The sequence below is a fragment of the Phaethon aethereus genome (genome assembly GCF_964289735.1).
Source record: "Phaethon aethereus genome assembly, chromosome: 1".
Taxonomy (NCBI): Eukaryota; Metazoa; Chordata; class Aves; order Phaethontiformes; family Phaethontidae; genus Phaethon; species Phaethon aethereus.
This window is the reverse complement of record NC_138575.1, coordinates 89588981-89607683: the sequence shown is the minus strand read 5'-3', so window position 1 is coordinate 89607683 and position 18703 is coordinate 89588981. Positions and strand designations below refer to the sequence as shown.

Sequence of the window (18703 nt, the reverse complement as noted above, 5' to 3'; positions counted from 1 at the left end):
ATCAATGAAACAAGAGTAAATGCTACCACGCAAATTGATTTTTCCAGACATGTTACCTTCAAGCATCATATCTTCTGGAATCAAACATGCTTCCTTTGTATGAGAAACCAGTATTACCATTCCTCTAGAGTTGTTGTTCTTTACTGCCTAAAAATTCTGCCTCCGTATAATTTGGGCATGTGAGGGTTGTCTTTGTTTTCAGATGTGCACCTGGGATTTCTGGACTGATGGCAACCAGGTCAGAATCATTGTGCAATGACTCGAATTGCTTTGCTGAAAGTCAATAAATCCCAAATGTATAATCTACATATAAAAATCAGATATACTGTATACATGCAGTAAGCCAAGTAATTTCAGGAAGTATAGTAAAGCAAAGCAAGTGTTTTCTGGAAAAAGAAATATTCCAGAAAAAAAAAAAAAAAGTCTTTCAAAAGGTTTCTGTCTAGCAGACATCTGTCTAGATGTTTGGCTAGAGTATGCAAAAAGCAGAGAAGCATCTTCTGCTCTCCTTTTCCACTGTTACAGCACAGTCCAGATAGAACAAGGAATCTGAAGTGAGAATGCAAGGTACTTGTGGATGACGTGTGATTACGATGGGGCATGTATGCTTTATGCTTTGAGTTGATACACGTTTATTTCTGGTGACTCACCAAAAGCAGTGTGCATCTAGAGTAACTTGGACAATGATTACAAGACAGTAATGTTATTACAGATGGTCAGACCTGGAGACATTTGCTAAGAAATAATGCCTAAAGATGAACATCTTCAAGTGAAATAAATGCCAAGGGAAGGCTGCACATCTGTTCTACAACTATTCAAGAAGTGATGAATCTTCTGATCACTGAAAATTGGTGTCACCAGGACAGGAATGCATGTAAACTATCATTTAAAATATTTTCTTATTGTACAGTAAATGACAGTTCTCCCACTTATATCCAAAACAATCATCTGCCAGTCAGAATTGGTCATATATTCTAAATATGCGCAAGAATATAAAAGCTGGAGAGACCCAGCTGCTCTTTGACTCCCGCTACCAATACAGAATGCAAAATACTCTATTAGTGGGGTAAGAGAGTCACAAAATCCATGCAGACTGAAAAAAATTCTGTAGGACAAATCAAGGTTCTCTCTGAGCTTTTCTTATCATGAATCATGTCCTACACAGCCAGCTAGCATAAGATGGATGCTGTACTTAACTAGGGACTGAAGGATTCCCCTACCAATCAGCCATTAGACCAACATGCTAGTACAAAGGAATGAAAACCTGGAAAACTCCTAATGAGCTCCAAGTCACTTTGTTACGAACTTGGGCCATAGAGTTGCTGTTCAACCTCAGGATGTATTTTGACTTCCAGCAGAGATTCAGGATGTAAGATCCAGATTCCATTCGGAGCTGAGGAAGAAATTTAAATTCCTCTGTCAAAATGAGCATAGTGACCCCCCAATATCTACAAGGAGTCTCCACAATAATACAGGCTGCACTCTAGCCGAAGTGGTGACACAGTTTTATACATATCTGAGTAGTCAGTCTAATAATCAAAGAATCTCCGTTGCCTAGATGGCCTGGGTAGACATGTCTCTGACAAATAATTCAGCATAGATAGGAGAATAAAGAAAGGGAGTTTTGCAGCCACAGTTCATAAGCTTTTGGATCAACCCCAGTCATCCCTCAGAACTTCTTGTCAACACCCTTATTGCCAAACTTTCAGCTAGAAACTTCATAACTGCGATGTGACCACAGACTACAGAACTAAAAACCAGTCCTTTTCCCACAGAAACTCACCGATGTTGCTTCTTAGTAGGTGTCTCATTCTCTGTCATCTCTGGCATGGTTTCGGAGAAGAGAGCCTGAAGAAAATTGTGGAAGGAATTAACAACTCCTGCACTCTTCTGAATCTTAGCACATAACATTTGTTACGTTGTTTTGCCTTTGATCACAAGGACAGGGCCATACTACAATGTATGCAGAAGTTCATCACCTTGATCTAGAGCAGCTGATCACGTGAGCATTAAGAATGAAGTACATTACCTAGCAGGGTGCTATGCGAACCCCTGCTGTCTATGATGAACTGGTTTCCATTTCCTCAATTACTTTAACTATAAAAACAATTATAATTCCAACTACTTTAAGGAAGCAAGAAGGAAAATTCTATGAAAATGAGAGTGTATGATTGTTTTTTCAATGGGAGGAGGTACAGCTCTTCCTAACTGAATATGCATTCAATTTCCAGTTCCAAATAAAGTGGGAATACTAAGCAAAATACAAGCTACAATGAGGACATTTTGTTAAAGACAAATTTAGAGTTCTATTAAGGTAGCAAATTACAAAACTTGCTTGTTATTGAATTAACATACAGCTTAAAATGGCCAAAAATGCTGCCCTATGTTCTCAGACATATAAAATTCAGTTAAAAATAAAGTTATAGAAATAAAGTTATACATAAGGGCCTAATGAATTGCACCTAACTTGTCCTCTTCTTGAACACATCAGTAGCCTGTATTTAGACAAACAAAAACATTATAAAAAAATAAACAAAAGATGAGATTAAGTCAATGATAGTCAAACATGTATCTACCAGGGAATGAATTTTAGAGAGCAAGTAACATGAAGTATACTGTAGATGACAACACGAAAAAAAAAATCTGGTTTTTGATAGGGCTGAGGTCTGTATCTAGTTTCATGCTCTGCTCATTCTCTCCCCCACCAACCTGTTATTGCAACTCTTCCCATGGGCCCTCAGACTCCTCGTGGCTTCACCTCTCCCTGGCTCCTCCTGGAAAGCTCATTAGCTTCTTTTAACAGGCTTCGTATCTTTAGGGTGTTTTTTTGTTTGTTTGTACTGTAAGGAAGTGGGGGTGGTTTTTAATATAACTTTCAACACCAAGCAGTTCTTAATGTAAACAGAGACTACCATTACTGGTACTGACATCAAAAACAAGAGAAAAAGCCAACCTTACGAATGAGAAAGCCAGCCATCTATACATCTATGGAGCTCCCAAAGCACTGAAGCAAACATTTCAGATAGGGCTTTGTGCATGCACCTCTGTGTGTGTGTAAAGTTAACAGAAATAATCTTTATTGTGCCAGAACAGAACTCAGATGCTGTTCTCCAGTCTTAAAAAGGTTAATCGAATGTAGCGCTCTTGTTCAGTAAAGATTAACTGAAGAGAAACATTAGAGTTGATGCTGTTTAACCACCCTACCCCTTCTTTAAATTCCTGTGATGACATGGGAAATGTTGGCAGACCATGAAGTAAAGCAAATGGGTGATATTCTGTGAATAGATCCAACCCGGGGAACTCAAAGTGCCTGAAGTTTTCAGGAACCTAATTCAGCTCCTCCACCTGCACAACAGTGTTCACACCATCACAAAATTAGACACAATTCTCTCCGAGACGAGTTACAGCATTACATCGCTCCACTGGGTGTTACATACAGCCTACCTGATACACAATCACCACAGACTTCCCTAGCCCATCAATGGGAGCGCATCACTTTATTTATATTTCTTGTCAAGCTTTGCTTTCTCCCTTCTCACTGACCACGCTCTGCATTAATTATGAAAAAACTTGCCAGAGTTAACAGAATCTTCTACCGTGGGAGAAAGCAGTGGTGCAACTTTGTCACTTATATTCACTGTCTTATAATTGTAATACTTCATCTTAAAAACAGATTTCTTCTCCTTTAAATCCATTTAGCTTAATTCACTAACAATTTTATTTTTGTTTATACATAGTAAGACTCATCCAGTTGGTATCTCAGATCCTCCAAGTTCGTGAAAATTCACAACTCTGAAAGCCAGGAAAGCCAGTTTCCCACCCAAGGCAGCTATAACTTATATCCCTCCTGTGCATAGCTGGTGATGGTCAATAGTACTTACTCACTTACTCTAGCTGCATTCATTATATTCAGTGTGGCTGGACTGAATGATGAAGGGTTAGCTGGGAGAGTTTAGCAGGTGTGCAATTCTGATTATTAAAAAAAAAAAAAAAAAAAGGTAAATCTGGTTAGAGCCCAGGCATCTTTACACTACTGGCAACTGGTGAGATGTTCACACATACATCAAAAGATTGAGGTCAGCACATCTCGCTCCAGTGGGATTTTTTCAGTTGCGTCAAAGCAGCCCAGCAGAATCTATATCCATTAAGGCTATACCAGCAAAGACACGAGAAGCAGAGTAGCTAGCCAGCAATGCTACACTCTCATATATCCATCATTAAGACAATACCTTGTGTATCAGGTAAAATAGCTATTCAATGGGGCAAAGGGGTCATTTAATTTAGTGTATGCAGTACTGTCTCCGTGTAGTGGGGTAAGGATGGGAGCACAGAGTATGTGGAGATAGTTCTGGTACAGCAAAGCTCACAAACATTATGCTTAGAAAAAGGAAGATGCTGGATTGCATCGTGTGGCAGCCACGTACCCTGTTTCTTCACTTTTGGGCACCATCTGTAAGGACAGAGTTGATGTAACTGTTATTAGGCATCACTAGACCATGGCAAATATGCTGAATATCAGAGCAAAAAGATGAAAGAGGTCTCAGTTTTGGTGAACTTCACATTTTTAAGAGACTAATGTATTCACCAAGCAACAGTATTTTTTTTAATATTGCAAATTTATACAACTTCAGAACCAAAGGACTATTTCTGCATTACAGTATATGGAATGTAGAAAGCAATAATGTGAATTCAGACAGCCAGCTACCATGCAAGGCTACAGATAAAGCATAACTGTGTGAAGGTAAAGGGTGTAAAAGAGCACTCACCCACAAATACCCTCCCCCAGAACAGAAAAAGCTGTTCTGTCTCCACCTGCTTCTCCCAGTCCAGATCACATCCACAACCTCATCTTCCCCCTGCCCCAAGTCAGAGCACCCACTTCTCCCTCCCAACACAGGCTCTCCGTACTCCTATATTCAAGCTGCTGCTTCTTCTGCCCAGGGTCCATGTCCCCTTAACACCAAAATTCTTATTCCTAATAGCAGCATCCCTATCTCCCAAAGTCACTATCTACACAGTTTTCCAATTGCCTTATTTCTTCTTCCTCAGAAGACAAGGCATAGGAATGCAACGAATATTATTCTAACTTCGCTTTATTGTGGAATTTCTTTAGGTCAGAAGTTTATCAATATTCACACAATTCAATCAATGTTTCCCCAAGTGTTTCAAAGCAGTTTTGTGGGAGCGATAAGAAAAAACAAGGCTGTACACATTATCTAATTAACCAGTTTATTTCAATTTCTGATTTTCTACCTAAAAATAGGTGGTTAAGTTTATTAAGCATTACTTGTATACAATGCTGAGGTTTCTATTGCTAGATTGTACCACAAGAAACACAGTGAACTGAATGTTTTTTTCCTATTCTTATTCTGTAAGGACAAAAACCTTTGAATTTTACTTGATGCACCTCAAAACAGTTAGAGCTGGCAACACCAAGGAGGTGGAATTCCTAAGAGGTGCTGAAAATATGGGCTCTGCGAATTAAAAAAAAAAAAAAAAAGCTGCCTAGGTGGAGACTTCTGCAGACTGACTGTCTCCATTTCTTCCTCGTAGCTGTTGTATCACCAGAGCTTTGACAATGAGCTTCTCTTTACTTTAAGTAATTTCTCTTTATTTGAAGTAACACTTCTTCAGAGAGAGATTCCTTCACTGACTCTCTAAAGCAGAAGACATGTATTTGCTTTATAAGCTCAGGGGCAAATGTATTCTAAGTTCACTCACGAAATACGCTCACTTGACCCAGCTGAAAGCCTTCTGCAGAGAGAATGCAGCAAATTCCAAATTCTTTAGCTAGATGAAAGAGAAGCAATTCAACATTTATAGTTATTTAGCTCAAGGTTCCCTTGAGCTTTATATAGTTTACAGCTCTTACAATATCAACCTGAAACATCAATTTTAAATTAAATGCAATGTCATCCCCAGAAATGAAAAGATATTTTGTGTTCTGGAGATTTAAGTTTAATGTAATATAATCTCCTCTACAGTTCTGAAAAAGTAGGGTAGAAATCTCAAAAACAAATTGTGTTTTTTGGCAACTTATTTTATGAAACCTTTTCTGCAAAACATATGCACTCAGCAAATTTAGCTTTTTAAGAAAAAGTTAGCTTTTTTTAGGAAGTGTTTCCAACCTTAATATTCATTTTATAAGAAAATAATTCTTCCAATCTGTTATCTTTGGCTGTACAAACCAATCTTCCTCAAATTAAGAAAGCTACTCCATTCTTCTATATGATGCAAAATGATTTTTAATATGCAGCTATGTATATTCTGTAAAACTATCAGCAGTCCAAATCCTTCTTCCTCTTAAAATACTTCGGCAAGCTTACACTGTTACATTGCTACAATCTCACAGTTGTTACTAGTTTTGTATACCTCATGTAGTTAGCCACGATTTACAGCTAAGATCAATTCCAGGGCATAGATAATTACTCAAATGCTAATTTTTTCCTGCAAGACAGCATCCCCTTCATTGATTTGAGTGACTACTGGAGCTCTCTTTTCCCAACTTCACACTTTTTTTTTTTTTTTTTACTACAAGGCTAGCTTCAACCAGGGACTCAATCCAAGCTTTTAATCACAAGCAAAGTGCCCTTGAGATAAACTGACATGATTTACTGCCTTTTCTTTATTCCCCCTTGAAACACTTCTATTCTAATTTCACATTTACCTAACAAAATGATTGCAGGAAATTAAACTCAAAAGCTTACCTTTGTGATTGTTACCTACGTATACCAACTGCTCTTGCTTATAAAAGTAACCTGTTAAGACTACTGTACAGGAAATTGAAAAGGACTGCTTTTCCTGGTAAAAGTAAAAATCCCTTTGATATCTTTCAGTCTGGTTTCTAAAGAAACGAAGGTTTTCTTGTTAGTGCACCGTGTCTCTTCATCCACAACAGCTGGGCCAATTGACAGACCTAAATTAAACCTCTCAAAGATACGAAGTTCCCAGATGTTTACAAAAACCTGAGACTGAGCAGAGGAGGAGTGAGGTCAGTGCTGACACTGCAGGTTAAGCAGCTGGATACTGCTCAGGTCTGTGACCAGCTCCATTGCAAGTATGCGCTGGCTGACCAGCTGGCATTGAACTGGTCACAATATGCACCATCTTTTGCCAAGGAAGATGTACAAGGGATTAAAGGGCAGGAGAGAGCTATCTCGACTTTTCACAGAATACACATTCCTGATGCAAGCCAGCTGACAGCTTCCTAGGGCAACCAGACTGTTCCCACAGCTTCTGCAAAAGTTAAGAAAACCAATACCAATATGCTAAAACTTGTTACACAATCCACTTTTTTTTTTTAGATGTCTGCAAATACCAACAGATGAAAACAACTTCACTGCTTTTAGAATTTTTTTTTCTTTACCTCTGTTGTTTGTACTATCTCAACACAGATACATTGGTATTTTTCCTCCTGCTGACTTAAAGCAATAAAGTTTCAGTAAGGCTATTATATAAGAACATGCAAGAGAACTAGAAAGAAAACTTACTCTTTTTCTTTAATAACAACATTGGAGGAAAAAGCAGGGTTATCACTCAAGTGATATTCCCTCATACCTATATTAATTTTTGTTCTCATTTAGAGTTTTCATACTATTAAAGACATAACTGCTCATGACCATTTACTAACATGCAGTTTCAGGACAGCATAGTTCTAGAATCATTCTGAGAAATCATGACCAGATCTGCTTAAGAAACTTCAGGGAAAAAAAAAGAAAATGCCCTATCGATCACCTAAAAATCCACCTCTTATGTTTATTTTTCTTGCTCTACTGTTGTTGCCCCTCAAGTCTTCCTAGGTTAGTATGGCCTCATTTATTTTTAAACCTTAGAGGAGGGGCAGAGAGAGAGAGAGAGAGAGAGAGATCATGTCGACTGAGCCAAGTCTCTTACTTGCTGATGATGTTCTGAACCGTATTTAAGGAGAGGTATCTCTGGACATTCTGCATCCAGACGTGAGCTGCTGCCACCCTCACACATTGCGTGGAGGATCTTGGTACTACAAACAGACTGAAGTGGCACACAGTGCTAGTAAAGGAAGATGCCTATGCGAACTACCTCCTGTGGTCTGGATGAATTGTTATAGGGAAGCAGGCATTTGGGAGGTAAAGAGCTGTAATTCCACAATTAGCGTACAAGCGAGAACTGCAAAGACCAGAGCTGTCACCCTAAAGAGTGTCCTCAGCTACTTTAGATCAAAATAAGGGTAACATCACTCTTTTCTTTAGGGTATCAGAAAGCAATGACCAGGGAATTCCTCATGATTCCCCTGTTCTTTACATATTTTGTTAAGATTCGCAAGTTACCACATACCAATTTCATGAAGGAAGTGAGAAAGTATGAGGAATGTCTCCAAGTTGCAAGACAGTGCTCATCTCCCTGGTTTTCAGTGCCCACAAATCCACAGCACACTTCAAAATAGCAAATTAGTTTAAAATAGAATATGGGTATCTAATTATGCTACACTTGACAAAGGACTCAAAAAGTCTCTTCTGATGGTGAAGGCTAAGTGGATACAAAGTGGGTTGCAGACAACTTCCTCCTATAACAGGTCATCATGGCTATGTGGGTTAAGTTACCTGTACTAGATGACAAAGATTGCCTGTAGCGTGGCTGAGGCTGAGCGTGCTCCCACTCTGGTGCAAGAGCATCTGTTGGTGAGCCAAACCCTGCTGGCAGCACGTTGCCTAAAGAACAAATAATTTCTTCACATAACAAATATGTGGGTGAGGAAGACACCCACATATGAAAGGTGTATTTGAAACCCCAAAAACCAGCTGGACAAATGTAGATGCTACAGCTTCTGCAAGAGCCAGTCTAATTCTGCTTTCCTATGTGATCTTACCTCCAAATGAGATATTTAAAGAGCAGTACTTTACCATAGGGCTTGACCATCAATTTAAAATCAAAACATAAAAACTTTCATTTTGGCCACATTGATATAGCCAGAATACTATTCTCTGCCTCATTTTTTTGTTTTAACCTGAGCTCTTCTTTGTTCTGCATCTACAAATGATCCTCACGTAGTCTGTTTATAAAACTGTGTAAGGTCTTGAGGAGGTATCAAGTGATTCTCTGATAGCTATGCCAGACACACAGACACATGCTAAACCAACTTGCTGCTCTCAAGGACCCTAAATAACAAGTAGTGCAAAATATCCTAGAACTGAGATATGCAGGGCATCCAGAGAGTTTGTGTGTCTATTTTTTAATTAATCTTTTCAGATGTAAGTCATTAAGTACAAAGGATTACAAAGTCTAGTTCTTGAATATCTATAGGCTCAGGGTTTGAGAAATCTGACAGAAACTATGAACTTGCCAAGGGTTCATGATAGAGGAAGCAATATTGTATGGGTCTTCACTACAAAGCTCCTTTACAACATGCAGAAGAGATCCATCCTGAGATTTGGTTACAAACACTGACCTTCCAGAGTAAAGGATTTCCCTATGAATCTTAATGGGGCTAAAGGTAAAAGTGGCCAAGGTAGAAGGTACCGTAAGACAGTATTTCAGTTTTAATATATAAGCTGATCAAACTTACTCTCCAATTCCACTGTTAAGACATGTAATTTCTAAGTACATCGACTTTACAAGAAATAGTTAATGAAACTTCCCTTCAACCTTCAGAACAGTGAAACTGGCAACTGTATGAAAGCACTTCCAAAGCACCTGTGCAGACCGCATACTACTCATAAAAGCCAGCACATTATTCCAGAAGTGGTGCTTTCACTATTACCAGCGGTAATCAGCTTTAAAAACCAAACCCACACACACTCTGCCCCCAAACCCAACAAAACCAAACGAAAACCCCACAACTTTGCAATGTACATTTCATTCCAGGCTCCTCACAAAAGGCTTCAGTGAACAGAATAGGGCTCATAGGATTTAGTGAACAGAATAGGGCTCATTCTCCTTCACAGCCTCAATGGTATTTCAGACCTTTACTCCTCAAAGTTTTTTCTATATAAAGTGGGTCCACTGGGCAATTGCTTCAGTTCCAGGAACAAAGGACTCATCTTGTGATCTGGACATTTGACAGATTTAAACTAAATAATACTGGCAGGGATAAAGCTGCAAACTATTTCAACTAGATTTAACTAAAGATATCTCAGCCCAGGCGACCCTGGAAAGCAGGTACGCTTTCTTAACAACCACTTTCAAACAGGAAATTTAAAAGCAAGATCAATGTATGCTAGACAGCAGAAAATGGAACCACTAGGTGCAAATCCATAGGAAACCTAGATTCATTAATTCCACCACTTTAGGAACTAGTTATTCAGCTTAGGAGACTTACTGTACATGAGCTATCTAGGGGCAAATAAGTAGTTCTGAAAGCACTAGAAAAAACAAATAAGACTACTGTAAAAATTCAGCACTGACAACGGAGCAGGAACTACAACCAGATTTCCAAGTTACTACTTTGCAGAGGTCTGAAAGGAATGGGTAAAAGGAAGGGACAGACTGATGCCGTGATCCCTCAAGTTTTACTTCATTAGAAAATAATTCTATAAAATTAAAATGCCTTAGGTCCATCTTCTTTTTCTGTCACTGTCTGAAATCACCTCCCTATTGCCACCTGAGAGTGACTTGACAAAAATACTCTAAAGTGAAACTAGGAGTGGGAGATCTCCATTGTGTTCCTTAGTAAGGGATAGCTCGAACACATTAATTTTTCCAAGGTAAGAAACACAGAGTCTTCCCATCCCTGCCCGGAATAAACCAGAAAAACCACAGAGAAAGTAAGATGGACTGTAAAGCCTCTTGAGACAATTGACAGGTAGGACTCTCTAAAACTTGCCAGCCACAGCAAATGTAAAACATGACCTCAACCACATGCTTCAGATAGGCAATACTTAATAATCCAAATCATCAGCTGTTGAGACTGTGCATCACTTTTGGTCACAGACTTAAGCAAAAACAAACCCAAGAAACCCTCAAATCTCCCCTACTTTAATTTTAATGAACACAGACACCAGCTAAGTTCCTGACACTGCCTCCAACAGAAGATGTTTTGAACTTGGGTCATGGAGACAGCAAGACAGAACAAAGGAGAACAAAGGGTATGCAAGTGTTAGGTGCGCCACTAGCTAGAAACTCAACGATAGAGCTGCAGCCCCCAGCTAATATTGCAGAGCAAGAAAATTGCAACTCGGAGGTAGAGAGCACATGCATGCTGACTGAATACAGGTGAACACTGTACCAAATAGAAACTACGACAATTTTTTAATAGTTTAGATACAAATGGTAACTGCTGCAGTTGTAACTAAAACCAGCAATGACAGGCCAATGGTCGTGTAGGCAAGATGTGACTATAGCACTATAAATATTGACTTTTTTAGTTTTATGCACTTTTTGGAGTTTCTTAGATTCTGAAGTAGGTTAGGGTATTACAGAATCACAGAACGGTTGAGGCTGGAAGAGACCTCTGGAGGTCATCTGGTCCAACCTTCCTCTGCTCAAGCAGGGCCACCTAGAGCCAGCTGCCCAAGACCACATCCAGATGGCTTCTGAGTGTCTTCTAAGGATGGAGACTCCACAACCTCCCTGAGCAACCTGCTCCAGTGCTCGGTCACCCTCAGAGTAAGAAAGTATTTCTTGATGTTCAGATGGAGCCTCCTTCATTCCAGTTTGTGCCCATTGCCTCTGGTCCCATCACTGGGCATCACTGAAAAGGGCCTGGCTCTGTCCAATTTGCACCCTCTCTTCAGGTGTTTATACATATGGACAAAATCCCCCTGAACCGTCTCTTCTCCAGCTGAACAGTCCAAGCTCTCTCAGCCTCTCCTAAGATGAGAGATGCTCTAGTACCTTAATCATCTTTGTGGCTCTTCACTGGACTCTCTACAGTACATCCATGTCTCACTTGTACTGGAGAACCCAGAACAGGCCACAGGACTCCAGGTGTGGCATCACCAGTGCTGAATACAGTAGAAGGATCATCTCCCTTGACCTGCTGGCAATACTTTGTCTAGTGCAGGCCAGGACACCATTCACCACCTTTGCCAAAAGGGCACATTGTTGGTTCATGTTCAACTTGGTGTCCACCAGGACCTTCAGGTCCTTTTCTGCCAAGCTGCTTTTCAGCTGGGTGGCCCCCAGCATATATCGGTGCATTAAGCTGTTCTTCCCCAGGTGGAGGACTTTGCCCTTGCCCTTGTTGAACATCATGAGGTTCCTGTCAGCCCATTTCTCCAGCCTGTTGAGGTCCCTCTGGATGGCAGCACGACCCTCTCACATATCAGCTGCTCCTCCCAGTTTGTTGTTGTCAGCAAACTTGCTGAGGGCCCACTCTGTCCCATCATCCCGATCATTAATGAAGATGTTAAACAGGACTGGACCCAGAATTGACCCCTGGGGTACACTTCTAGTTACTAGCCTCTAATTAGACTTTGCGCCATTGATCACCACCCTCTGGGCCTGGCCATTCAACGTGTTTTCAACCTAACTCTCCTTATGCAGAAGTGTAAGTTACACAGAGTTCTGAAAGGCAACCGACAGTTGAAACCCGATGCACTGCAAAATAAAATTTTTGTTTGTATTAATAATTTTATCAGAATCTGAATGCTAACAGAGTCAATGAGTTACACTGCAACATATGCTAAATAGCTACCTAACTTTCCTTAGTTAACAAATGGCCCTCATAGCAATAGTAGAAAAATCTGTAAGATGGCTACCCTTCCCTACTGTCCTACCTGCTCCAAAATAATGCTGAGATGTAGCCTCTCCCCCGCTTCACTGGCACTCATACAGGAAGCCAGACAAGAACATTACTTCAATTTAAAATTTACTCTGCAAAAGGATCGCAAAGACACCCTCCACTCCCAAACAAGCACACTGAACCTGCTTATGTTGGTGCAAGGGTGCTTATCACAGTGGCTGTGATGGCTTAATTAATGTTTGTGGAACTATGACCCAAGATGATGCCAAAACCAGTTAAACTTCTGCAATTACACAGGAAGTCTCAGAATTTACAAGAAGTGAGAGACTTACATCAAGCATTTAAACTATAGGCACACAATATTTAAACAGAACCTCTGAACATTATGGAACCTCCAGTAGTGAAAAAGTTAAATGGTGTTCCTTATCTTGTTGCTGATTTGGAGTTGCTAGGTGTTGCGCTAGCACCATTTTATTATTATAGTAAATGAGTAAGAAGAGCTGTTGTACAGAGCAAAAGGCAAATTCCAGCCCATACAAGATTTATGTTCAATTTCTAGTGAACAACTTCACTGATGCATAAAAGCAAAGTAGAGTCCAACTTCAAAGGTTGAAGGCTGGCATGAATTAAGTGTTCCATAAGCTAAACACTCATTAAAGACTTCAGATGCAGGCAGATGACCCAAAAGGACAAAGTTATTTTCACTTTAAACTTCAGTTACTTGAAGAAGAAACAAAACTTTTTTAAAGTGAAGCTCTCCTCTTCCCCTAATACCTTTACACTGCTTTTAATAGTGTCAGCAGCCTAAAGAACAATGTTTTCAATAATCTTCTCATGGCACTGCCCACCACACCAATGACTTTCACATCACAAGATCTGAGAAACCTGCATTTAGACCTAAAAGTTAATAGATCCACACTCGGAGCACTCCAGGTTCACTAGAGATGGACCACAAAGATCTCAGAGTACCAGCATGACTGAGATGTGCTTTTAGACTGCACTGATCTCATTTCATGGTCTTCATCTCTGTCAATTAACCTGAGAGAAGTTTAGGTAACTGGGTGAGAAAGGCACTTGTTATCAGGAAGCATGAAGCATTTTTAACATTCTGCTACTTTCTTCTTATCCGAATCACAATGGCACAGAGCGTGGCTGATGTAAAAGATTGCTATCATATGTCATGGTTGCAAAAGTAACTCATTCACTTTAAAAGACTAATTCCATAGCTTTTCATACAGGAAACAAACTTAGTTTACACACAATTTGTCAACCCTGTGCACACAGCAGAATCACTTTCGTGCTTACTCGGAGCATGACAACAGTGCTACACTTGTAAGGTCAAAGCAAAGTACACTTTGAACACATGATACGCACATATAAAAGCTGGAATTGTATTTTAACCAGCAAGTTAGGTTAGCATTATATAAACTGGGCACTGCATGATGTTTCTTAATCAGGGAGTTGTGACCTTTGCATGTTTTACTGAAAACTGAAACAAAGGAAGTCCTGCTGCTCAGCCATTCAATCTGAGATGTTTTCACTTGACTTTCCAGAAAACACACACAACTCACACAACTGATACCCTTCAGAATAGGAAAACATGTTCCTGAGGGATGTAACTTGAATGAGAGAGTCACAAACATGACTGAAATGAAGAATTTAGCACAGGAATCTAAGTTATAAAGTGACCAGCAATACTATGGGCGAGCAGTCCTTCAGGCTGGAGACAAGTATAACGCTTCTTGAGAAGCCTGAAAATTATACGTAGACCCATTATGAAATGATTAGGAACATTAGAGATGTCAGATGCTATGCACACACACATTTTACATATCCATTTTCATTTAAACAGCTGGTTTGTACACACAGCTAGGCACACATCTCCACTGGCGTTTTGATAATCAGGTACAATGCTCAATACTGTTATTTAATTGAAAACTGTCTTAGCTGAAACACTGTGCTGTGATACTTACTCACTATCCTTCAAAGTGGCATAGACTTCATGATTTTTTTTTACAAGTTCTTAAGATGCAAACAACTATAATTCACTGAGAATCCCTTCATATCAAATGGTACAGTACTTATACCTCCCCCCGGTCACGTGTCATTTACAAAGTTATTTTTAAGACCATCTTGGATCCTTACAAAAACACAAGCACTACAGTACAAAAATTAAACAACAGCATGGTTCTTGTCACATCTGGCATGTCCCAGCCCTTGACTTCCCTATGTACTTATTTCTTTCTTCTACACTGTACAGTATCCAACCTTCAACCCATACGCTGCATTAATTCACATCCAAGCTGGATATGATTGGTTACAATGTCACACACCTTATGCCACAGCACTTTGCAAATTAAAAGGATACTTGAATAGAGCACTATTCCAAATTCATTTGCTGTCTAATTTGTTATAGTTCAACACCTGGAAGCTGGGGGTGTTCTTACGATTTCAACATACAGGGGTGGGGGGGGGCAGGAAATACCAACAAAAACACAACCCACAAAAAGTAGCTCTTTAATTCCTCTCTTTAAAAAACTCGGAAGCATCCTCTACATTCACCCAAGAAGAGACAAGGTGAAAAGCAGCTGGAGTAGCTCGGACAGTGGTGTCAGCAGAACACGTTCACTGAGTTTTTGCCTTCTTGTTCATAGGATGTCCTTGGAATTTCAGACTACGACTAAACTTCAGCTACAAACATAGACTCCAAGATGTGCATGACAGGTACGTGCCAGGCACACATCATAGTGCCACTTTACAGATAGTCACTTCAGCCTGTCCCTGGTCAGCTCTTGGGAACACCACTTGGAAAACCAGGAAACAAAGCAGCAAAGCCACTATCAAGCACTGATATCCTAATTATCTCTTTGCAGCTGTCAGACTCCTCCAGGATCCACCACCATTTTTCACCTACTCTGTTAAAATCTTCACATGTATCTATAACCTAAGGGAATAAGCAAATCTCTAAAGGAATAAGTAAAAGCCCAATACTTCAAAGTTTGCAACTGTTCTCATACTGCTTCACACACCTGATATGTTACTTTGAATACATGCACCTTAAAATCATGCTCACATGAGCATTTTCTAAGCTTATTTCCCATTCAATGACAAGTGTATTTTCAGTTGTCAAATCTATTTCACACCAAAATGTACCTATGGATCATTACCATGGCACTAATTGAAAGCAAAAACTAAAAATTCTAAAACCTTAAAATAACAACCATATCCCCATAGGAATTTTGTTCCTTACTATTTGTCCGATTACTGCACACAACTGATGAGTGACAAAGAATACCCTGCAGTTTGTTAAAGTGCTATGTAACATAATCACATAATTAAGATTGTCCCAATGCATTTTATATGAAAAAGCAAAGTTAAAATTGTGCTTCCAAATCAGGCTATTACATTACCTGACTTCTGAATGCTTAACTGTACAACCATTAAGTTATCTTTGCTTAAAATATTTAATAATCATGTGTCTCGGTGGAGTCTAATAGAAGGCCACGCTATTATGTGAAAAGTAAAAATAAAGATGTGTGATTTGTCATGTACTTATGGCCAGTGACTCAACAGATCACTATTCCCTTCTTCTCCTGACTTCCACCATTTCTGTACAAACTTTCCTGGACAAATGGCATTGTGTACTACAGCTGTACTCAGCCATGTGTGTGTCGATGGACTCGGTTCACCTGTGCTGTCTGTCACAAGAAGCTGGATTCTACGTGCCCTGCCCTTAGTGTGAGCAATAATTGTGATCTTCTGCCATTTGTCAGATACTGATTTCCATTAAAATAAGGACTTCAATCTCTTTAAGACCTCTGTTGCTGGCAAATTTGATTGAAATTGGCCAGAGAGCTAAAATTACTAGGTGGAGAAGGAATAGACATAGCGTGTCCATAAGCGTTTTTTCCTTAGGAAACAGAGCCAAGCTGAAAACACACCCAACAAGAAAAGTTAGTTTCCAGGGACCATAGGAAAAAGCTGGACCTTTACACTGTACTCTGAAGCTGATTAACTTCCAGGTCGAGATGTCGCACAAGAGCGCACAGAGGTGATGCACTGCACATTCTTTATCCTGGACTACGACGAAAAGACATTACAGTTGAGAAACAGTGCCCATGTTTCGCTCTCTCTTCTGAACCGCGATTTACGGGCAGCTGTCTCAGATCATCAAGATTTCAAAATAATAAAAACTCCCCGCTCTCCAAACCCTAGGTGCCGTCATTGTCACCTTTTCCCCGACTACATGAACCAGCACTCCAAGACATTACCCACGCGGGACAGAGAGGTGGCCAACCCTCACACCTTTCTCGCTACAAAACTCCCCGCACTCTCGCGGTGCCTGCAGGAGCACCCGAGGGGCAGCAAGCGGCCGCACCGCCAAGAGTCGCCCGTACCCTGCCTGCCCCGGCTCCAACAGCCTCTACCCCAGCCCTGCCCGAGGCCTCCGCGGGCAGGCCGGGCCGGGTGCACCTGGGCACACCGAGCACCGCAGGCAGACAAAGGGGTACCTGCCACCCCCACAGCGGTGCCGCCACCGGCGTCCCGGGGCGAGAAAGGCGGGGAGCGGCCCCCGGCTCGGCCCGGCGCCCCGCCCTGTCCCCCGGTGGCGCCCCGACCGGCGGGCGAGGAGGCCCGAGGCGGCCCCCGGGGCAGAAGGAGGGCTCGCGGCCCCGCCGTCGCCACGGCGACGGGGCCGAAGCACTGCGCGCGCGGGGGCCGCCCTTTGCCAACCGCCTCCTCACGGCAACGGTCGCCACGGGGGAGGGGAGGGAAGGGCGGACTGCGACCACCGGCAGCCCCGGCCCGCGCCCCCTCAGCCCCGGCCCCGCTGCCGCGCCGCGGCCGCTACCCGGCCCGCCCCTCCTCCTCCTCCTCAGACCCCCCCTCCCGCTCACCAGGCTCCGCTCTGAGCGCGGGCAGAGAGCCCACCCCCGCGGCAGCGCCCGGCACTCACAGGGGCACTGGGTGGGCTCAGCAGCGGCAGCCCCACCGCGGGGACCATCCTCCGAGCGGACACCCCGTGTCAGCGCGCCGCCGCTGCCTCCACTCCAATCCCTCCCCCCCCCCCCCCCCCGCGCAGCCCACCCTGCTGCTCACACGCGCGGCCCAGAGCAGCCAATCTTAACGCACGGGTTGAGCCCTCGAGGCCAATCAACGAGGTCGGAATGGAGAAGGAGTTGCTCGCCACAACTGGGCGGGGCGGAGCCAGTACGGGCCAATCGCCACCACAAACATTGGCGCGGCGGCCCAATCGAAGGCCAGAGAGGGTGAGACTGGCGCGCGAACCGTCAACAAGTTAAGGTGGCCGAAACAGGAACTGCCGGAGACCGGCACCTGAGCCGACCAATGAGAAGAGTGGGAAGGGGAGCACGAAGGGGCGATAGGCGGGCAGAAATTCTTAAAGAGGAAGCGGGCGCGTTTATGCTGCGTGTCGCGCCGCCGTTACGTTAGCGCTCGTTTAAACCTCCTCTTCCCCGGCCGGTTAGGAACGGCCCGGCTCCTCCTCCCCGCCGGCTGGCAGCGCTCCCTCACGGCCCCGTCTCGCTGCCCGCGCTCAGAGCGGAGCCTGGTGAGCGGGAGGGCGGGCTGAGGAGGAGGGGGAGGGGCGGGCCGGGGAGCGGCCGCGGCGCGGCAGCGGGGCCGGGGCTGCCGGTGGTCGCGGTCCGCCCTTCCCTCCCCTCCCCCGTGGCGACCGTTGCCGTGAGGAGGCGGTTGGCAAAGGGCGCCCCCCGCGCCAACGCTCCCCGCTTCCGGGTCCCCCTCGCTCCTTCCTTCCTACCTGGGGGCCGCAGCCCGGCGGCCCTTTGCAGCACCGCATCTGCCGGTGCCGCCGCGGGGCTGGGTCAGCTCTGGGCCGCTGAGTAAACCTCTGTGACGGAACAGCATACGGGACCCTCCAGAGCTGGCAGGTAAAAAACAAAACAACAATACTCGTGTATGTAATTTTTTTTTTTAGTTATAAAATCTTTTTCTGTCAGAATATGGGCACGACTGGAATGGCATTTAGAAAGCAAACTCTACAAAGGGGCCGGGGGTAAAGGT

At 42.7% G+C, this 18703-nt stretch overlaps 1 protein-coding gene across 1 annotated transcript in view; it reads right to left on the bottom strand.

The window, feature by feature from the left end:
• Positions 1-17663, bottom strand: part of USF3 (upstream transcription factor family member 3) — a gene marked incomplete at both ends in the record, with an annotated part of 29508 nt that extends 11845 nt beyond the window's left edge. Inside the window, 2 exons of the mRNA XM_082014050.1 lie at positions 1784-1848; positions 17616-17663. Of these exons, the coding sequence (XP_081870176.1) occupies positions 1784-1848; positions 17616-17663 (113 nt within the window). The remainder of the gene's footprint in view (positions 1-1783; positions 1849-17615) is intronic.
• Between the last annotated feature and the right edge of the window lie 1040 nt (positions 17664-18703).